Below are 24,374 nucleotides of genomic sequence, written 5' to 3' on the forward strand. Positions count from 1 at the left end.
CTGCATTATTACTTATTCAAATGACTTGCAAAAGTAATTAAAATTTTCTAAAAAGCCATTTGAACAATTTCTAAAAGCTATTTGAACAGTATTAATTCAGATATCAATTTTGTCATCAGGCTTATCGTTGCTCAGGAGTATTTACACGGGAAGATTTCAACAAAATCGATTGTATGGCCAAAAAATCCTGTAAGGCATAAATAAGGGCTTACGATTTTTGTCATTTTTAGCCAAAATAGATTTTGGTTTCAAAATCTCAAGTATAAGATACTCCTGAACATGCTGATTATGAATGCCAACCAAAATTTGATATCTGCATTATTACTTATTCACAAATGACTTGCAAAAGTACTCAAAATTTTCAAAACCATTTGAACAATTTCCTTAAAAAAGCCATTTGAATACTCTCTTTAAAGTTATTTGAACAAGTATCAATTCAGGAGTCAAATTTTGTCAATAGGTTCTATCAGTATAAATGAGGGAGTACTCGGTACTGGAGATTTTGAACAAAATCACTGTATGGCCAAAAAATCCTGTAAAGGCATAAATATAGCTTACGATTTTTGTCATTTTCAGCCAAAATAGATTTTGCTCAAACTTTCAGTATAGATACTCCCGAACATGATTAAGGATCTGTTAAACTGTACTTGATATCTGCATTATTACTATTCAAATGACTGCAAAAGTAATTAAAATTCTTCAAAAGCCATTTGGAACAATTTCTAAAAGCCATTTGAATAATTCTAAAGCCATTTGAACAGTATTATTCAGATATCAATTTTGTCAACAGGTTCTTGATCAGAGCAAGTTCAGGAGTACCTATACCGAGATTTTGAACAAATCGATTGTATGGGCCAAAATCCTGTAAGGCATAAATAAGGCTTACGATTTTTACTATTTTCAGCCAAAAATAGATTTTTGCCCAAAATCTCAGCATAGATACTCCTGAACATGCTGATTAAGGATCTGTTAACCAAAAATTTGATATCTGAATTAAATACTTATTCAAATGACTTGCAAAAGTAATTAAAATTTTCTAAAAAGCCATTTGAATACTTCCTAAAGCTATTTCGAATAAGTAATATTCAGGTCATTTGAACAATAATTTAATTTAAAGATGTTCAGAGCAATTCCATACTGTGATTTTGAATAAAATCGATTGTATGGCCAAAATCCCAAGGCATATAAATAAGGCTTACGATTTGTCATTTTTACCAAAAATAGATTTTGCTCAAAATCTCAGTATAGATATTTCCTGAACATGCTGATTAAGGATCTGTTAACTGTACTTGATATCTGCATATTACTATTCAAATGACTTGCAAAAAGTAATTAAAATTTTCAAAAGCCATTTGAACAATTTCTAAAAGCCATTTGAACAATTAAAAGCCATTTGAACAAGTAATAATCCAGATATCAAATTTTGGTCAACAGTCTTAATCAGCATGTTCAGAGTACCTATACTGAGATTTTGAATAAAAATCGATTGTATGGGCCAAAATCCTGTAAGGTATAAATAAGGCTTTTACATGATTTTTGCCATTTTTCGGCCAAAAATAGATTTTACTCAAAATCTCAGTATAAATATCCTGAATACATGATTATGATCTGTTAAATCAAAATTTGATATCTGCATTATTACTTATTCAAATGACTTGCAAAAGTATACCAAAATTTTCTAAAAGCCATTTGAACAATTTCCTAAAAGCCATTTGAATAATTTCTAAAGTTATTTGAATATGGCATATCCAGATATCAAATTTTGTCAACAGTCTTATCAGTATAAATGAGTGTTTATACTGAGAGATTTTGAAATTAAAAATCGATTGTATGCACAAAAATCCTGTAGTATAAATAAGGCTTATGATTTTTGTCATTTCGGCCAAAATAGATTTTGCTCAAAATCTCAGTATAGATACTCCTTAAACATGCTGATTAAGATCTGTTAACCAAAATTTGATATCTGCATTTACTACTTATTCAAATGCTTACAAAAAAGTAATTAAAATTTTCTAAAAGCCATTTGAACAATTTCAAAAAGCCATTTGAACAATTTCTAAAAGTTATTTGAACAAGTATTTAATTAGATATCAATTTGTCAATAGAAATCTAATCAGCATGTTCAGGGAGCAATTTTATACTGAGATTTTGAACAAAATCGATTGTATGGCCAAAAAATCCCGGCGTATAAATAAGGCTTTACGATTTTTTAGTTTATTTTCGTCAAAATGATTTTGCTCAAAATCTCAGTATAGATACTCTAAACATGCTGATTACGATCTGTTAAATCCGTAATTTGATATCTGCATTATTACTTGTTTAAATGACTTGCAAAAGTAATTAAAAATTTTCTAAAAGCCATTTGAACAATTCTCAAAAGTTTATTTTGAACAATTTCTAAAGTTATTTGAACAAGTATTAACTAGAGTCAAAATTTGAAACAATTTGATCAGTATAAAATTAGAGTATTTATACTGGAGATTTTGAACAAATCGATTGTATGGCCAAAATCCTGTAAGGCATAAAATAAGGCTTACGATTTTTGCTTTATTTTCGCCAAAATAGATTTTGCTCAAACTTGTGCATAGATGTTCTGAATATGCTGATTATGATCTGTTAAACTGTAATTTGATATCTTACTATTACTATTCAAATGACTTGCAAAAAGTAATTAAAAATTTCTAAAAAGCCATTTGGAACAATTTCTAAAAGCCATTTGAACAATTTAAAAGCTATTTGAACAGTATTAATTCAGATATCAATTTGTCAATGTCTTGATCAGCATGTTCAGGAGTTTGTTTGAGATATTCTTGAATGTACCGATTGCATGGCCAAAATCCTGCAAGGCATAAATAAGGCTTTTACGATTTTACTATTTAGCCAAAAATAGATTTTGCCTCAAAATCTCAGTATAGATATTCTCTGAACATGCTGATTAAGGATCTGTTAACCAAAATTTGATATTCATTACTATTCAAATGACTTGCAAAAAGTAATTAAAATTTTCTAAAAGCCATTTGAACAACTTCTAAAAGCCATTTGAACAAGTAATAATCCAGATATCAAATTTTGGTCAACAGGTCCTTAATCAGCATGTTCAGGAGTACCTATATTGAGATTTTGAACAAAATCGAGTTTTTTGGCCAAAAATCCTATAAGGCTTAAGCCTTACGATTTTTGTCATTTTCGGCCCAAAAATAGATTTTGCTCAAAATCACAGTAGAGGTACTCCTGAATATGCTGATTAAGGATCTGTTAACCAAAATTTGATATCTGCATTATTACTTATTCAAATGAGTTGCAAATGTAATTAAAATGTTCTAAAAGCCATTTGAACAATTTCTAAAAGCCATTTGAACAAGTAATATTCCAGATATCAAATTTTGGTCAACAGGTCCTTAATCAGCATGTTCAGGAGTACCTATACTGAGATTTTGAACAAAATCGATTGTATGGCCAAAAATCCTGTAAGGCATAAATAAGGCTTACGATTTTTGTCATTTTCGGCCAAAAAATAGATTTTGCTCAAAATCTCAGTATAGATACTCCTGAACATGCTGATTAAGGATCTGTTAACCAAAATTTGATATCTGCATTATTACTTATTCAAATGACTTGCAAAAGTAATTAAAATTTTCTAAAAGCCATTTGAACAATTTCTAAAAGCCATTTGAACAATTTCCTAAAGCCATTTGAACAAGTAATAATCCAGATATCAAATTTTGGTCAACAGGTCCTTAATCAGCATGTTCAGGAGTACCTATACTGAGATTTTGAACCAAAATCCGATTGTGTAATAAAAAATCCTGTAAGGCATAAATAAAGGCTTACGATTTTGTCATTTTCGGCCAAAAAATAGATTTTACTCAAAATCTCCCGGTATAGATACTCCTGAACATGCTGATTAAGGATCGTAGCCAAATTTGATATCTGCATTATTACTTATTCAAATGACTTGCAAAAGTAATTAAAATTTTCTAAAAGCCATTTGAACAATTTCTAAAAGCCATTTGAACAATTTCTAAAAGCCATTTGAACAAGTAATAATCCAGATATCAAATTTTGGTCAACAGGTCCTTAATCAGCATGTTCAGGAGTACCTATACTGAGATTTTGAACAAAATCGATTGTATGGCCAAAAATCCTGTAAGGCATAAATAAGGCTTACGATTTTTGTCATTTTCGGCCAAAAAATAGATTTTGCTCAAAATCTCAGTATAGATACTCCTGAACATGCTGATTAAGGATCTGTTAACCAAAATTTGATATCTGCATTATTACTTATTCAAATGACTTGCAAAAGTAATTAAAATTTTCTAAAAGCCATTTGAACAATTTCTAAAAGCCATTTGAACAAGTAATAATCCAGATATCAAATTTTGGTCAACAGGTCCTTAATCAGCATGTTCAGGAGTACCTATACTGAGATTTTGAACAAAATCGATTGTATGGCCAAAAATCCTGTAAGGCATAAATAAGGCTTACGATTTTTGTCATTTTCGGCCAAAAAATAGATTTTGCTCAAAATCTCAGTATAGATACTCCTGAACATGCTGATTAAGGATCTGTTAACCAAAATTTGATATCTGCATTATTACTTATTCAAATGACTTGCAAAAGTAATTAAAATTTTCTAAAAGCCATTTGAACAATTTCTAAAAGCCATTTGAACAGTATTAATTCAGATATTCAAATTTGTCAACAGTATGTTTAGGAAAGGTTTATACTGAGATTTTGGAATAAAATCGATTGTGGCGCCAAAAAATCCCAAAGGCATAAATAAGGCTTAATATGATTTTTGCTTCATTTTTGGCCAAAATAGATTTGCTCAAAACTTGGTATAGACATTCTGAACATGCTGATTACGATCTATAACCAAAATTTGATATCTGCATTTCATTACTTATTCAAATGACGGCAAAAAGTAATTAAAATTTTCTAAAAAGCCATTTGAACAATTTCTAAAAGCCATTTGAACAATTTCTAAAAGCTATTTGAACAAGTATTGTTCAGATATCAAATTTTGTCAATAAATTTAATCGAAGATGTTCAGAGTGACTATACTGAGATTTTGAACAAAATCGATTGTAAGGCCAAAAATCCTGTAAGGCATAAATAAGGCTTACGATTTTTGTCATTTTCTACCAAAATACCTGCCTTCAAAATCTCAGCATAGATATCTCTCAACATGCTGATTAAGGATCTGTTAAACCAAAAATTTGATATCTGCATTATTACTTATTCAAATGACTGCAAAAGTAATTAAAATTTTCAAGTTTCATTTAACAATTTCTAAAAAGCCATTTGAACAATTTCTCAAAGTTATTTGAACAGTATTGACCAGATAGTCAAATTTGTTTGGTTTCATCAGCATAAATTAGCATTTACATTGAGATTTTGAATAAAACGATTGTATGGCCAAAATCCTGTAAGGCATAAATAAGGCTTACGATTTTTGTCATTTTCGGCCAAAATAGATTTTTGCTCAAAATTCCCAGTATAGATAGCTTCCTGAACATGCTGATTAAGGATTCGTTAAACTGTACTTGATATCTGCATTATTACTTATTCAAATGACTTGCAAAAGTAATTGTACCCTCTTTCTAAAAGCCATTTGAACAATTTCTAAAAGCTATTTGAATAATTTTAAAGTTATTTCTGAACAAGTATTAATTCAGATAGTCAATTTGTCAACAGGTCCTTAATCAGCATGTTCAGAGCATCATACTGAGATTCGAACAAATCGATTGTATGGCCAAAAAATCCTGTAAGTATAAATAAGGCTGCATGATTTTTGTCATTTTCACAAAAAATAGATTTTGCTCAAAAAATCTCAGTATAGATACTTCCTGAACATGCTGATTAAGGATCTGTTAAACTAAAAATTTGATATCTACATTATTACTTATTCAAATGACTTGCAAAAAAGTAATTAAAAATTTCTAAAAAAGCCATTTGAACAATTCCCTAAAGTTATTTGAACAGTAATATTCAGATATCAAATTTTGGTCATCAGGTTCATCGTCATGTTCAGGAGTGCCTATACTGAGATTTCGAATAAAATCGATTGCATGGCCAAAAATCCTGTAAGGCATAAATAAGGCTTTATAATTTTGTCATTTTCGGGCCAAAATAGATTTTGCTCAAAATCAGCATAGACATTTCCTGAACATGCTGGGATTACGATCTGTTAACCAAAATTTGATATTCGTGACATTACTTATTCAAATGACTTGCAAAAAGTAACAAAATTTTCTAAAGCCATTTGAACAATTTCTAAAAGCCATTTGAACACTTCTAAAAGTTATTTGAACAAGTATTAATTCAGATATCAAATTTGCTGTTCCATCACATGTTCAGTGAGTACCCATAATTGAGATTTTGAACAAAATCGATTGTATGGCCAAAAAATCCTGTAAGGCATAAATAAGGCTTATGATTTTTGGCTATTTCGGCCAAAATAGATTTTGCCTAAAAATCTCAGTATAGATACTTGTCATGCTAATAAGGATTCATAACCAAAATTTGATATTCAGATTACTACTTATTCAATGACTGTAAAAAAGTAATTAAAATTTCTAAAAGCCATTTGAACAATTTCTAAAAGCCATTTGAACAAGTATTAATTAGATAGTCAAAATTTTGTCAACAGGTCTTGATCAGCATAAATTAGAAAGAGAGCCGAGACTTGAACAAAATCGATTGTATGGCCAAAAATCCTGTATATATAAATACTACGATTTTGTCATTTCTAGCCAAAAATATCAAAACTTCGTGCATAGATACTCTCTGAACATGCTGATTAAGGATCTGTTAAACTCAAAATTTGATATCTGCATTATTACTTATTCAAATGACTTGGCAAGTACTCAAAATTTTCTAAAAGCCATTTGAACAATTTCTAAAAGCCATTTGAACAATTTCTCAGTTATTTGAATGAAGTATTGTATCCAGATATCACTTGGTTTAACAGGTCCTTAATCAGCATGTTCAGGAGTACCTATACTGAGATTTTGAACCAAAATCGATTGTATGGCCAAAATCCTGTAAGGCATAAATAAGGCTTACGATTTTATTATTTTGTCAAAATATTTTGCTCAAAATCCAGTATAGATAATTCTGAACATGCTGATTACGATCTGTTAACCGTAATTTGATATCTGTAATTATTACTTATTCAAATGACTTGCAAAAAAGTAATTAAAATTTTCAAAAGCCATTTGAACAATTTCTCAAATTCATTTGAACAAGTATTGTCTAGATATCACTTGTCAATGTTCATCACATAGTCTAGAGTAATGAGGAGCCGAGATTTTGAACAAAATCGATTGTATGGCCAAAAATCCTGTAAGGCATAAATAAGGCTTACGATTTTGTCATTTCGGCCAAAATAGATTTTGCTCAAAAATCTCAGTATAGATACTTCCGGAACATGCTGATATGATCTATAACCGTACTTGATATCTGCATTATTACTTCTTATTCAAATGACTTGCAAAAGTACTAAAATTTCTAAAAGCCATTTGAACACTCCTAAAAGTTATTTGAACAGCATAATTCAGATATCGTAATTTGTCAACAGGTTCTGATCAGCATGTTCAGAGTACTTATACGGGAGATTTTGAACAAAAATCGATTGTATGGCCAAAAATCAAGCGTATAAATAAGGCTTACGATTTTGTCATTTTCGGCCAAAATAGCCTGCCTAAAAATCTCAGTATAGATAATTCCTGAACATGCTGATTAAGGATCTGTTAACAAAATTTGGATATCTGCATTATTACTTATTCAAATGACTTGCAAAATGTAATTAAAAATTTTCTTAAAAGCCATTTGAACAATTTCTAAAGTTATTTTGAATAAGTATTATTCAGATAGAGTCAAATTTTTGTCAAGAATGATATAAATTAGAAAGTACCCATACTGAGATTTTGAACAAATCGATTGCATGGCCAAAATCCTGTAAGGCATAAATAAGGGGCTTACGATTTTTGTCATTTTCGGCCAAAAATAGGATTTTGCCCAAAAATCTCAGCATAGATACTCTGAACATGCTGATGAAGGATCTGCTAAACTGCACTCTGATATTCAGACACAATTTATTCAATGACTTGCAAAAAGTAATTAAAATTTCTAAAAGCCATTTGAACAATTTCTTAAAAGTTATTTGAACAAAGTATTGGTCTAGATAGTCAAATTTTGGTCTTTATCATACTCGAGATTTTGAACAAAAATCGACGGGGTGGCCAAAATCCTGTAAGCATAAATAAGGCTTACGATTTTGGTCATTTTTATCAAAATAGATTTTGCTCAAACTCAGTATAGATACTCCTGAACATGCTGATTAAGGATCTATAACCGTAATTCTGATACCTGCATTATACTATTCAAATGACTTGCAAAAGTAATTAAAATTTTCAAAAGCCATTTGAACAATTTCTAAAAGCCATTTGAACACTTCTAAAGTTATTTGAACAGCATAATTCAGATATCAATTCTTGTCATCAGGTGTCTTGAATCAGCATGTTCAGGAGTACCTATACTGAGATTTTGGAATAAAAATCGATTGTATGCACAAAAATCCTGTAAGGCATAAATAAGGCTTATTGATTTTTATTACTTTGTCAAAAAATAGATTTTGCTCAAACTTGTGCATAGATATTTCCTGAACATGCTGGATTATGATCTGTTAACCGTAATTTGATATCTGCATTATTACTGGCTCAAATGATTCTGCAAAAGTAATTAAAATTTTCTTTCTAAAGCCATTTGTACCAATTTCTAAAAGCCATTTGAACAATTTCTAAAGCCATTTTAAACAAGTAATAACCAGATATCAAATTTTATCAACAGGTCCTTAATCAGCATGTTCAGAGTAGCTTGAGCTGAGATTTTTGAATGTATCGATTGTATGGCCAAAAATCCTGTAAGGCATAAATAAGGCTTACGATTTTTGTCATTTTCGGCCAAAAATAGATTTTGTTTCAAAAATCTCAGTATAGATATTTCCTGAACATGCTGATTAAGGATCTGTTAAACCAAAATTTGATATCTGTATTATTACTTATTCAATGACTTGCAAAAGTAATTAAAATTTTCTAAAAGCCATTTGAACAATTTCTAAAAAGCCATTTGGAACAATTTCTAAAGCCATTTGAACAAGTAATAATCCAGATATCAAATTTTGGTCAACAGGTTCTTAATCAGCATGTTCAGGAGTAGAGCCTATACTGAGATTTTGAATAAAATCGATTGTATGGCCAAAATCCTGTAAGGCATAAATAAGGCTTACGATTTTGTCATTTTCAGTCAAAAAATAGATTTTGCTCAAAATCTCAGTAGATATCTTGAACATGCTGATTATGAGGTTTAGCAACCAAAATTTGATATCTGCATTATTACTTATTCAAATGACTTGCAAAAAGTAATTAAAATTTTCTAAAAGCCATTTGAATAATTTCTAAAAGCCATTTGAACAAGTAATAATCCAGATATCAAATTTTGGTCAACAGGTCCTTAGATCAGCATAGTGTTCAGAGTAAATTTATACCGAGATTTTGAACAAAATCGATTGTATGGCCAAAAATCCTGTATATATAAATAAGGCTTACGATTTTTGTCATTTTCGGCCAAAAATAGATTTTGCTCAAAATTCAGAGATATTTCGAATGATGATTATGATTTTACATTCAAAATTTGATATCTGCATTATTACTTATTCAAATGACTTGCAAAAGTAATTAAAATTTCAAAAGCCATTTGAATAATTTCTAAAAAGCCATTTGAACAATTTTCTAAAAGCCATTTGAACAATTTCTAAAAGCCATTTGAACAAGTAATAATCCAGATATCAAATTTTGGTCAACATGTCCTTAATCAGCATGTTCAGGAGTACCTATATTGAGATTTTGAACAAAATCGATTTTTTGGCCAAAAATCCTGTAAGGCTTAAGACTTACGATTTTTGTCATTTTCGGCCAAAAAATAGATTTTGCTCAAAATCTCAGTATAGGTACTCCTGAACATGCTGATTAAGGATCTGTTAACCAAAATTTGATATCTGCATTATTACTTATTCAAATGACTTGCAAAAGTAATTAAAATTTTCTAAAAGCCATTTGAACAATTTCTAAAAGCCATTTGAACAAGTAATAATCCAGATATCAAATTTTGGTCAACAGGTCCTTAATCAGCATGTTCAGGAGTACCTATACTACCACCATCATTACACTTATCACTTACACAACCACTCCTACTACTACTACCACTCCTTCAACCATGACTAACACTACCACCATCACTACTACCACTTTTGCTACCACCATCACTACAACTACCACCACCACCACTATCCCTCAACAGGTAGAAGCAGCAGCAGATGGGAACCCCCAGAGCAGGCAGTTAGCAGCAGCAGATGAGCACCCCAGGACCAGACAGCAGGAGGAAGGTGTCACAAGTTTAGGTTAGGTTAGTTCTACCTGGTCGCCCCTCGTCAGGCTGCTCCAGGGACAAAAGACTCAGTTATGTGGCCGCCAACCGTTCCTCTCCTCTCATTCATCCCAATGGAGAAATCTGGCCCCAGTGATTCAACCAACACCAACGGTCGCGGCCCGCGCCAGCCAGCGAGACGTGCGCCACCTTCATCATTAACAACTGCCCAGGTGCGTCCCTCACCCTGCCTGCCTCCCACGTGTGCCAACGTACACGTTAACATATACATACACCAACTTCATGTATATATACAAACATATACATATCCATATAACCTCATTACATGAATACACCCATACACAATAAATACATAAATACGATTACATAAACACACACGTACAATATTTTATTACACAAACGTTATTTAGAACTTTAATATGTCTATGTGAGTGTTTGTAGCTGAAGCTTAAGTTGAGGTGAGACTATATTATATCATATAGCTGGGGAAGCTAAAAGATGACGATGACTTAAAACACCTTAAATACAACACAGCGAGACTCAGCACCACCTCCTCCTCCTCCTCCTCCTCCTCCTGCTGCTGCTGTTGTTGGTGCAGGAAGCGTCTCTTTAAATCCCAGCCGCCCACGTGGTCAGGGGCGCGTGCCGTGGTGGAACCCATCAGCTGACGCGCGTGAGGGAGGTGAGGCACAGTCTGGGCTGACACTGGTTGAAGGGAGGGGCAGTGGGGTGGGGGTGAGGGGGGAGGGGAAGTGGGGTGGCGGTGAGGGAAGGGAGGGGCAGGGTGGGGGTGAGGGAGGGGAAGTGGGGGGTGGATGTGAGGGTAGGGGGAGGACAAGGAGTGAGAAGTAGGGGAGGTGGAAGGGAGATGAGGGGAGGACGTGGGAGGGGGGAGGTGGAGGCGAGGGGGAAATGGGGGATGGGAGGAGGAAGAGGGGATGATGATGATGGGGAAGAGGAGAAAGAGAGGCGATTATGATAAGAAGAGGAGGAGAGGAGGAGGCCTAACCAACATCAGCTGTGGACAGTTTTAGCCCAACATCCGTCGTGTGGCACCTATGGCTGGTGTGTGTGTGTGTGTGTGTGTGTGTGTGTGTGTGTGTGTGTGTGTGTGTGTGTGTGTGTGTGTGTGATCAGGACGGTGAAGTCAACAAGGTGAAGTCAACACGAGGATGAAGTCAACACGAGGGTGAAATCAAGACGAGGCGAAGTCAAACGAAGATGCGATATCAAATCTTGAATCACGTGACTTCAGACAGAGGCCTGAGGTAACAGGCGTGGTAATCCCAAGGGTAAATCTTTCCAGAAAGGGAATAGGGCAACCTAATCCCCCCACCAGGATAATGCTAGTATTAGTCGTCACCAAATCCTTCATGGTGACGAGGCCAGCACATAATACTTGCCTGGTGTGCTGGTGAAAAAAAAATCAACTTCAACAATGGATTGCCTGAAAATAGATCAGTTCCCCTTTCCACTTCACCTCCCCTCCCCCTAATCCCCTAACTCTCTTCCTTCACCCCCTCCCTTCTTCTTCTCTCTTCCTCTCCATTCCCCACCACATCTCCCTTCCCCTACCCCGTTCACCCCCACATACCCTCTCCCCTTCTTTCACCCTTCCCCATCTCCCACTCCTTAACCCATTCCCCTCCCTATCACCCACCCCTTAACCCATTCCCCTCCTTCACCCCCATACCCTACCTCCTCTCCTCACCTGGCCAACCCCCCCCCACCCCCCATACACACAACGCTACCCTACCATCCATTCCTACAATACGCAGCCGTTAAGAAACACACCAGGAAAACTCCCACGATGAAGAGTGTGAGAGAGAGTGAGTGAGAGAGAGAGTGAGAAAGAGTGGGGTTGGGGGGGGAGAGGGGTAGGGATGGGAGACGGAATGCAAGAGAATAGGGAGAATAGATGAATAGGTGAGAAGAATAGGTAGAAACGATCGCCGTGCTGGGAGGCCTGAGAACGATACTACACAAAGGAAAGGTATTTTACAAACCTCATTAGGACTCCAGGAATGTAATTGGGTTAGGTTAGGTTGGGTTAGATTACGTTGGGTTAGTTTGGGTTAGGTTGAATTGGTGCGTGAGAACAAAGCTGCTAACAAGGGTATAGAATATAGGCGATTAAAACTACTACTACTACTATTTGTTATAATAATAATAATAATAATAATAAAAATAATATAAAGCAGAATTAACAACCTACAACACACACACACACACACGTCTTGTCTGAGGTAAACAAGCGAGAAACAATCAGATAAACTTTACCCACACACAAGAACCTGATGATAATGGCTGAAAGGAAAATCAGATAATTTCATAATAACAGAAGGAAGATGACCCGATAACTGAGACCAGGTGTGTGTGTGTGTGTGTGTGTGTGTGTGTGTGTGTGATTGTGGTATCTAGTTACTACAGTATTATCGATGACGTCAAGGTAAGGTAGGGTAGGGTAGGGTAGGGTAGGTTAGGTTAGGTTAGGGTAGGGAAGGGTAGGGTAGGGTAGGTTAGGTTAGGTTAGGGTAGGTTAGGGAAGGGTAGGGTAGGGTAGGGTAGGTTAGGTTAGGGAAGAGATATTAGGGTGGAATTAGGTTAAGTTAGGGTATTAGGGTAAGATGGGGCAGGGAAGGGAGTGGGAGTGAGGGTGGGAATTAGGGTAGGTTAGGTTAGAGATGGGTAGAGATGGAGTTAGGTTAGGAGTGGGGAAGGGTGGGAGTGAGGTGGGGTAGGTTAGGTTAGGGTAGGTTAGGGAAGGGGTAGAGATGGGAGTGGGTTAGGGTAGGTTAGGGTGGGGTAGGTTAGGATAGGGTGAGTAGGTTTATGAAAATCTCTCTGACAAACAAAGTAAAAGAATAATTCTCAGTGTGGCCCTGGAGGTAGCCATTAGAAAGTGAGGGGTGACACACACACACACACACACACACACACACACACACAATACCCCATCTCACCCTCAGTTAAGCTTCTGCTTGACCCAACCGTCATGTGCCCCCCTCACCCCCCCCCCTCACCTGCCAATGTCCACACCAGATTGCTAACAGTCGTAAATAGTGGACAGTCCGGGTATAATTTACCTTAACTTGGAAATGCGTCCCTTAGTCCGGGCAGTCAGTTAGGGGCGGTGCGGATATAGTACACTGCATGCTAAGTCGCGGTGTACGAACGAGAGAGAGAGAGAGATATTCACTATGGAACACTCGTGACTTACCGGACGCGTGTGCCAGGTGTTGACAACAGGTGTGTACAATAAAGACCTGAAGCACATGTGTGATGGTGTATTGATTACAGGTGTGTGCTGCCGCAGCCGTCAGTCACAGCGTGTTTAAATGTGTGGGAACAAACGCGCTAGTCTATGTGCGTGCGTTTATCAGGACAGCAAATGCATACACATTCACCTACAGTGGCGTGTGTGTACACACACACACACACACACACACACACACACACACACACACACACACACACACACACACACACACACACACACACACACACACACACACACACACACACACACACACACACACACACACACACACACACACACACACACACACACACACACACACACACACACACACACACACACACACACACACACACACACACACACACACACACACACACACACACACACACACACACACACACACACACACACACACACACACACACACACACACACACACACACACACACACACACACACACACACACACACACACACACACACACACACACACACACACACACACACACACACACACACACACACACACACACACACACACACACACACACACACACACACACACACACACACACACACACACACACACACACACACACACACACACACACACACACACACACACACACACACACACACACACACACACACACACACACACACACACACACACACACACACACACACACACACACACACACACACACACACACACACACACACACACACACACACACACACACACACACACACACACACACACACACACACACACACACACACACACACACACACACACACACACACACACACACACAACACACACACACACACACACACACACACACACACACACACACACACACACACACACACACACACACACACACACACACACACACACACCTAATTTAAGAATAACACAATACACTGGGGCCCAGGCCATCTGTGGCGGTGAATGGAGGCAGGTCAGGGTAAGACAAGCAGGCAGACAGAGAGGGAGGGCACCAGGTGTAGGTAGAGAGGCATCCTTGTTCCACGTGAGGGATGGAGCGAGGCATCTATGCGCCACGTGAGGGAGAGAGGGAGGCATCCATGCACCATATGAGAAAGAGAGGCATACCTGTTTCACGTGAGTTAAAGAGGGAAGGAAGGCACCAGGTGTGTTAGACAGGCATCATGTTCACGTGAGGGAGAGAGGGAGGGAGGGTGGCAGTTAGAAACTGTTGGTGATGGCTTTGTTGGACAGCGGCATAGTGTAGAAAAACCCACCTCTTGGTTGGCCGCGTCACTGGGGCATTATACAGGGGGTCTGAAGCTGGGAAGAGAGGTCGTTTTGATGGAGTGGAGGGCGATATGATAGGCAGGCTGGGGAATTGAGAAATGTGTGTTGGGATGTGAGGCTGTGAGGGGTGGTGGTGGGGGGTGATGGTGGTTAGTGATGGTGGTGAGTGTGTGGGGGCTCAGTAGTGAGTAGTGTGTGTGTGGGGAGTGTGTGAACCAGGTAGTGGTGGTAGTGTCTGGGGAATGATGGTGGTTAGTAGTGGTGGTGAGTGTGTGTGAGAGAATGAGCTGTTAATAATAAATCATCAACGTCTCCTATGTCTCAAAGGCAACAGGCAGGAACCATTTTGATACGGATGCTATTACTGTGTCCCCTGGCTGTACTCAAACGCCTTCAACTGCTTCCTCTCATCCCCAACAGGAGACAAAAATTAACGTATGAAGCTCTTGAAATTTAGCTCCTCGAGGGAAACCAGATCCAGTCTCTCAAAAAGTCTCGTACGGTAAATTTTCCTCGTAACTTGAGGTATAAAAATGCCTCCAACTGACATTTAAGGTCGAAAACACGAATTAAGAGTAAAATTCCTCTCATCCACTTGTGTTACCATCAAATCCATGACTCTCCCATCTGTCTAAATGAACCATATTGACTTATCTACGTAAAAAAAAATCCTCAAAATAATGTTTAAAAATGGAATAAAAATTGTACAGCGACTATTAACTCGTTCAAACTCTCTTAATTCCAGACAGACGATAAATCAGACATAATAACATCTAAACTCTGGTATGCTGGCTGCAAGAGGGCCCTTTGTTATAAGCACCCACACATTGGATCGAAATCTCTCTCTCTCTCTCTCTCTCTCTCTCTCTCTCTCTCTCTCTCTCTCTCTCATTCCCAAGTAGTGAACAAATGTCAACTTTAAGGACCTTTTGTGAGTCCGGCTCCTGAAGGACGTCTGGTATGTGAGGTGAAGGACTCTTGGAATATCTGACTGGCTCTTACAAATTCCCACCTGGAGCTCTCAACACCCTGCTGGAATTTCACCTACTTGGGGAGTGGGGAATGGGGAGGGGTGAGTCAGGATGGGGAATGGGGAAAGGTGAGTGATGAGGATGAGTGGGGATGGGGTAATGGGGAAGGGGATTGGGAAGGGTGAGTGGGGATGGGGAAATGGGTAGAGGAAGGGAAAGGGGAAGAGATAAAAAGAGAGAAATACAGGGTAAGAAAAAGAGAAAATAAGAACACTGGAAGATGAGTGAGAAAGCGGAGAGAGAGAGAGAGAAACAGGGAAGGGAGAGGGGAGAGGAATAGAGAAATGAACAGTAGAGGGAAAGAGAAATAAAAGGAAGACAAAGAGAGAAAGGGGAATGAAGAGAGGAGAGAAAGGGGAAGAGAAGGGTAGACTGAGAACTGATATAGAAGAGAAGAACGCACTGAGTCCGCCACCTTCCTAGTTCCACCTACACCTTCCCTCACCTTCCTAGTTCCACCTACACCTTCCCTCACCTTCCTAGTTCCACCTACACCTTCCCTCACCTTCCTAGTACCACCTTCACCCTCCCTCACCTTCCTAGTACCACCTACACCTTCCCTCACCTTCCTAGTACCACCTACACCTTCCCTCACCTTCCTAGTACCACCTTCACCCTCCCTCACCTTCCTAGTTCCACCTACACCTTCCCTCACCTTCCTAGTACCACCTACACCTTCCCTCACCTTCTAGTACCACCTAGACCTTCCCTCACCTTCCCTAGTACCACCTACACCTTCCCTGCCGTCCCTAATGTCACCTTCACCCTCCCCTAGTACTGCCCACCCCTTCCCTCACTTTCCTAGTACCACCTCCCTCACCTTCTAGTACCACCTACACCCCCCCTCACCTTCCCTAAATACCACACACCTCCCTCACCTTCCTGAGCCACCTACACCTTCCCCTCACCTTCCTAGTACCACCTTCACCCCTCCCCTCACCTTCCCTAGTTCCACCTACCTTCCCCTCACCTTCCTAATTTCCCACCTACACCTAGTACCACCCCACCCCACCTTCCCTCCCCACCTTCCCCTAGTACCACACCTACACCTTCCCTCACCTTCCTAGTACCACCTACACCTTCCCTCACCTTCTCGTACCACCTTCACCCTCCCTCACCTTCTAGTTCCCACCTACACCCTTCCCTCACCTTCCCTGTTTTCCACCCTACCCTCCGCTTCCCTGTTACTACACCTACACCTTCCCTCACCTTCCCTGGTTTACTACACCTTCCTCACCTTCCTAGTACCACCTACACCTTCCCTCACCTTCCTAGTACCACCTTCACCCTCCCCTCACCTTCCTAGTACCACCTGCACCTTCCTCACCTTCCCTAGTACCACCTACACCTTCCCTCACCTTCCTAGTACCACCTTCACCCTCCCTCACCTTCCTGAGTACCACCTACACCTTCCCTCACCTTCTAGTACCACCATTGCCTCCTCACCTTCCTGGTACCACCTACACCTTCCCTCACCTTCCCTAGTACCACCTACACCTTCCCTCACCTTCCTAGTACCACCTACACCTTCCCTCACCCTTCCTAGTACCCACCCTACCCTCCTCACCTTCCTAGTACCACCTACACCTTCCCCTCACCTTCCTAGTACCACCTACACCTTCCCTGCCAATCCCTAAGTATCACCTTCACCCTCCCTAGTACCACCTACACCTTCCCTCACCTTCCTAGTACCACCTACACCTTCCCTCACCTTCCTAGTACCACCTACACCTTCCCTCACCTTCCTAGTACCACCTACACCTTCCCTCACCTTCCTAGTACCACCTACACCTTCCCTGCCGTCCTAGTATCACCTTCACCCTCCCTAGTACCACCTACACCTTCACCCTTTCCTAGTACCAAAAGTTCTGATTTATGATTCAGGTGCATGACTACCACATCATTATCGTTATTACTGAGACTAAACAACGCGGAACCGCTACCCCTTAGCATACCTATCCCTTGAAGCTCTCAGCCCTTAGCATACCTATCCCTTGAAGCTCTCAGCCCTTAGCATACCTATCCCTTGAAGCCCTCACCCCTTAACATTTCTACCCCTTGAAGCCCTCACCCCTTAACATTTCTACCCCTTGAAGCTCCCACCCCTTAGCATACCTACCCCTTAAAGCTCTCACCCCTTAGCATACCTACCCCTTTGAAGCCCTCACCCTTTAGCATACCTACCCCCTTAAAGCCCTCACCCCCTATCCCACCACCACTCCTGAAACCCCCTACCCACCCATCATCCCCCACAACCCTCGCCCCCTCCATTACCACCACCACCACCACCACTACTATTCACAGCCCTCACCTGCCCCCACGCTTCCCAACCCAATTAACTGCTGCCCATCCCGCCCTGCACCCTATTGCCACCCACCCCCCAACCCATATGAGTCCACCCAACAGGCTCACCCGTCCTTACCCAATAAACTATCAATAGCCCGAGCCGGCCGCCCATCCATTCCCCACCCAAACGGCCGCCTACCGCCCGCTACCCATCAGCAGCTCACCCACCCATACCTAGCTCGCCACCCATCCAGCCGCCCAGCTCTTCCCCTCACCCTAACTGGCCACCATCCCGGCACTTAGCTATGGGGTATAGCCGCCACAGTAGCGCCCCCCCCCCCTATGATTGCTTCCAACATATTAAATGGTACTCTATTTCCCAGGCCTGTAATTTTTAATTAAGACCTGGACAAACTCTCTCTCTCTCTCTCTCTCTCTCTCTCTCTCTCTCTCTCTTTCTCTCTCTCTCTCTCTCTCTCTCTCTCTCTCTCTCTCTCTCTCTCTCTCTCTCTCTCTCTCTCTCTCTCTCTCTCTCTCTCTCCTTTTTCCAGTTATCCAGTTCACCGGTGTGTGCGTGTGTGTGCGTGTGTGTGTGTGTGTGTGTGTTGCCATGGCGCCAGACAACTGGCATGCACATATTGAAACACTCACCCCCACCCCCCTCGCTTCCCCTCCTCCTCCCCCACACCTCTCTCTACCGCCCTCCCTCACATTCACACTCTCACACTATCTCTCACTTTCCCTTGATATTCACCTTCTCTCCCTCTCCTCTTCACACTCACACACACACTAACTTCTCTCCTCCCTGTCACACACACACTTTCTACCACTCACACTCTCACACAATCACTGACATACACTCTTCCTCTTTCCCTTCAATTAAGACTCTTCACCCTCGCTTCATAACGTATATGATAGGGTCTCTAACCTAACCTAACCTAACCTAACCTAACCTAACCTAACCTAACCTAACCTAACCTAACCTAACCTAAGGCCACGGATCATACGAGTAGGTTATTGACTCAGATGTGACCTAGGTGTGAGCTCGGGAAGTGTGACTCAGGAATGACTTGGAATTAGAACCTAGGTGTGACTCAGATGTGACTCAAGGTGACTCAGGTGTGACCCAGGTGTGACTCGGGAAGGTGATTCAGATGTGACTTTCAAACAGTGGTACAGAATTATGTGATACAAAATCCCTAATTGATTACAGTAGGGAGGTAATTAAGACACAGGTAAAACACACTGAGGTAAGGAGGTAATTAAGAGGTAAAACACTGAGGTAAGGAGGTAATTAAGAGGTAAAACACTGAGGTAGGGAGGTAATTAAGACACAGGTAAAACACACTGAGGTAAGGAGGTAATTAAGAGGTAAAACACTGAGGTAAGGAGGTAATTAAGAGGTAAAACACTGAGGTAGGGAGGTAATTAAGACACGGGTAAAACACACTGAGGTAAGGAGGTAATTAAGAGGTAAAACACTGAGGTAGGGAGGTAATTAAGAGGTAAAACACTGAGGTAGGGAGGTAATTAAGAGGTAAAACACAGTGAGGTGAGGTAGGGAGGCCAAGAGATTGCTAGTCTGGTGTAAAAATGTGTTTTGTGACCATGGGGAGGTGCTGATGTGGAAATTCATCAGGAAAGTCGTGAGCCAAACCAGAGCCTGACTGAGGGCATCTGGTGGTGGCAACACTCACCATGGCGATAACACATAATGATGACATTACCTTTGTGAATGTACAGTGCTGGAAAATGTTCTCGTAGGATCATTAATGTTGAATGTTTTGATAGTTTCTGGTGGGTTGAATGTCAAATCGAGGAGGTAAAATGCCCCAACAACACCACCACAGTCAGTTCATAGTGCCAACACCACCACAGTCAGTTCATAGTACCCTAACACCACCACAGTCAGTTCATAGTGCCAACACCACCAGAGTCAGTTCATAGTGCCCTAACACCACCACAGTCAGTTCATAGTGCCAACACCACCAGAGTCAGTTCATAGTGCCCTAACACCACCACAGTCAGTTCATAGTGCCAACACCACCACAGTCAGTTCTTAGTGCCTAACACCACCACAGTCAGTTCATGGTGCCCCTAACACCACCACAGTCAGTTCTTTAACACCACCACAGTCGGTTAACCAATTGCCAGCACCACAGTCAGTTCATAGTGCCAGCACCACCGCAGTCAGTTCATGGTGCTAACACCTGCAGTCGGTTCATAGTGCCAACACCACCACCGGTCAGTTCTTAGTGCCGCTACCACGGTCAGTTTCATAGTGCCAACACCACCACAGTCAGTTCATAGTGCCAGCACCACCAGTCCGGTTCATGGTGCTAACACCACCACAGTCAGTTCGCTTAGTGCTCCCTAACACCACCAGGTTAGTTCATGGTGCGCCAACACCACCACAGTCAGTTCATAGTGCCAGCACCACCACAGTCAGTTCATAGTGCCAGCACACCACGGTCAGTTCTTGGTGCCCTAACACCTGAGTTAGTTCATGGTGCCAACACCACCACAGTCGGTTCATAGTGCCAACACCGCCACGGTCAGTTCATGAACGCCCCTTACCGCACGGTCAGTTCATGGTGCCGCTTCCACCACGGTCAGTTCATAGTGCCTTACCACCACAGTCAGTTCATGGTGCCAGCACCACCACAGTCGGTTCATGGTGCCAGCACCACCACAGTCAGTTCATAGTGCCAGCACACACCACCACGGTCAGTTCATAGTGCCCAACACCACCCCAGTCAGTTCATAGTGCCAGCACACACAGTCAGTTCATAGTGCCAGCACCACCGCAGTCAGTTCTTAATTGCTTAGCACCACAGTCAGTTCATAGTGCCTTACCACCACAGTCAGTTCATAGTGCCAACACCACCACAGTCAGTTCATAGTGCCAACACCACCACAGTCAGTTCATAGTGCCAACACCACCACAGTCAGTTCATAGTGCCAACACCACCACAGTCAGTTCATAGTGCCAACACCTATGTAAATTCTTCCTTTACTGATCATAATTATAATACCTATGCTTTTGTAATTATTGTTGTTGTTGTTGTTTTATTTTTAGGGGATTCAACTGGCCTCTACAGTATGACTATTTAGCACGAGTCTTATAATCCTAAAAAACACACACACACACACACCACACACACACACACACACACACACACACACACACACACACACACACACACACACACTTGCACACACACTAAAAAGCCCTCAGTCTTTACTAAACATAAATACAGACAAAACTTATAAATTCATAAAAACTTGCATTAATCTTGCTGCCCCCCTCGCCGTGCTGCTGCTGCTGCTGCTGTGCCTGCAGTCAGTCATGTGGTATTGCTATAGGTTGGTGTGAGGTCATGCTCAGCTGGACCTCTGTTATTGGACACTCCTGCCCGCCCTCCGTCCGCCCTCTTTCCCTGTTTAATTTTGCCTCTTTCTTTTATGTCTTCTCTCCCAGATACACCAAACCCTCCTCACATCGTCCCTCGTTAACTAAACAACTCCCTCAACCTCTGGTCAACTGGTCCAGAACAGGAAAGGAAGGTGGCTCAATCTATCACCTTTTAACAGTGCTGATCAACCCCAACTCCCTCAAATAGTCAATAGTCTACCATACCCCTCAGATAGTCAATAGTCTCACTATAACCCCTCAGATAGTCAATAGCTCACCATAACTGCCCTCAGATACCCATCAATCTATTCTCAACTCCTGTCTCACTTCCCAACTCCTGTCTAATGCACATCAATCCCTGTCACCACCTGCCTGACTCAATCTCCGTCAACACCCGTATGATCTCCCTCAATCCCCGTCAACACCCGTCTGATCTCCCTCAATCCCCGTCAACACCCGTATGATCTCCCTCAATCCCCGTCAACACCCGTATGATCTCCCTCAATTTCCGTCAACACCCGTATGATCTCCCTCAATCCCCGTCAACACCCGTCTGATCTCCCTCAATCCCCGTCAACTGGTGGAAGGATAGACAGGAGACGGGAGGGATGGCGTGGTGCGTCACCTTTACCAAGTCTGACACATTTATGGGCGCCCCAGGACCCCAAACACCCACCTCATACACGCCTTGTTTAATGTTTACACGCCCACGTACGCCTTCTCCACGCCTACTGTTATTTTGTTTCCACGCCTCAACGTGTATTATTCTTTTGTTTATGTCATCTGTCCATCTAGTACTGCTAATAGTAATCCTCCTCTTCCTTCTCCTTCTCATCCTCCTCCCCTTCCCTTCCCATCCCTTCTTCTTCTCCTCTTCCCCCTCCTCCTTCTTCTTCTCCTCCTCCTCCCGTTAAGAGATCAGATAACACAGCCCAGAGCGGTGGGAGGTTATCACAGCTGATGATACCTGGAAAAATGACACAGCACAGCACAGCACAGATTTCCCCTCCCAAGATCAGTAAGATATCATCATACACCCTCCCCCCACATTCCTCCCTACCTCTCACCCTCCCCCTTATCTTGACCCTGATCCTCCCCCTGACCCTCTTTACCTCTCACCCTCCCCCCTCCCCCTTACCTTGGCCTGGCTATCTCTCATCCTCACGTACTTCTTGTTCACACGAGCTACCTCACCTGCAGGGCCCACCCACCTCACCTCACCTGGCCTCCGGGGGTAACTTGTCCAGGGGATTTGTATCAGATATTTAAAAAGGACAAAAAAATGCCACGAATTCTTACCTCACTTAATCCCCTGAGTGTGATTTAACCTCTTAAGTATAATGCTTTCTTAACCCCTCGAGTATAATGCTTTCTTGACCCCTAGAGTATAATGCTTTCTTAACTCTTTGAATATAATGATTTAACCACATACTAAAGTCACCCACCGTCACCCAGCAGCAAACCAGTCACTCACCGTCACCCAGCAACCAAAGTCACCCACTGTCACCCAACAGCAACCAAAGTCACCCACCGTCACCCAGCAGTCAAAACTGTCACCCAACGTCACCCAGCAGCAACCAAAGTCACCCACAACAAACCGGTCACCCAACGTCACCCAGCAGCAACCAAAGTCACCCACCGTCATCAAGCAACAAACCAGTCACCCACCGTCACCCAGCAACAAACCAGTCACCCACCGTCACCCAGCAACAAACCAGTCACTCACCGTCACCCAGCAACAAACCAGTCACTCACCGTCACCCAGCAACCAAAGTCACCCACCGTCACCCACTACCAACCAGTCACCCACCACCACCATACACCGTCATGGTCCACCAATCACAGGGTGCAGCTGCTCCCTGTGATACAAGACCAGGTGCACCCGTGGCTAACTCTGGGTAATTATTTCTCACTGGACAAAATCCACCATCCCCTCTGGACAAAATCCCTTACACTTACTGGTCAAAATCCCCTTCTTCCACGGGACAAAATTCCCCTCTCCACCACTGTGAGAGATGAGGGGTCATGTGTGTGTGTCTATATGTGACTTTGGGCACATATTTACCTCCCTATACTGTATATATCTACACAAGTGACTTTTTTCCTTATAGATGAATCATTGGTTCCATAAAGTGGGATTCGAACCAACGTCGATAAATATTAAGGAATCAATTTTTTTTTAAAGCCTGACTAAGGTCCCTTCGGTTCCTGGTACCAGAAGACGGGAGGATCGGGTCTGGCTGGAATCAGAGGCGGTAATCTGAGAAGGTTACCACGTGCTGCGCTGTTCTCAGTCCTCAGTACAGTATAGCACCAAATACATGTTCATCCATCACACCATCACCACCACCAGCCTCTACCCTCACCACCACTCACCATCATCACTCATCACCACCGCCATCACCTGCAGCTACCATCAACAATATTGTGTGTGTGTGTGTGTGTGTGTGTGTGTGTGTGTGTGTGTGTGTGTGTGTGTGTAGAAAAATGACAACCATCAGACAATTTGAAGTAAATGGTTCAGGGAGGATCTATATGGGAGACTTAGATGGATGATGATGATGATGATGATGATGATGATGATGATGATGATGATGATGATAACGATGATGATGATGATAACGATGATGATGACACTATAATCAA

At 41.3% G+C, this 24,374-nt stretch overlaps 1 protein-coding gene across 1 annotated transcript in view; it reads left to right on the forward strand.

The window, feature by feature from the left end:
• The window catches only part of LOC121868211 (proteoglycan 4-like), an 89,972-nt gene extending 66,113 nt beyond the window's left edge, over positions 1-23,859 (forward strand). Inside the window, exons 6-7 of the mRNA XM_042368523.1 lie at positions 23,166-23,501; positions 23,840-23,859. Coding sequence (XP_042224457.1) covers positions 23,166-23,501; positions 23,840-23,859 — 356 coding nt within the window. The remainder of the gene's footprint in view (positions 1-23,165; positions 23,502-23,839) is intronic.
• Positions 23,860-24,374: the final 515 nt, after the last annotated feature.

The sequence above is a fragment of the Homarus americanus genome, unplaced genomic scaffold (genome assembly GCF_018991925.1).
Source record: "Homarus americanus isolate GMGI-L3 unplaced genomic scaffold, GMGI_Hamer_2.0 scaffold19318, whole genome shotgun sequence".
In the NCBI taxonomy this organism is placed as follows: Eukaryota; Metazoa; Arthropoda; class Malacostraca; order Decapoda; family Nephropidae; genus Homarus; species Homarus americanus.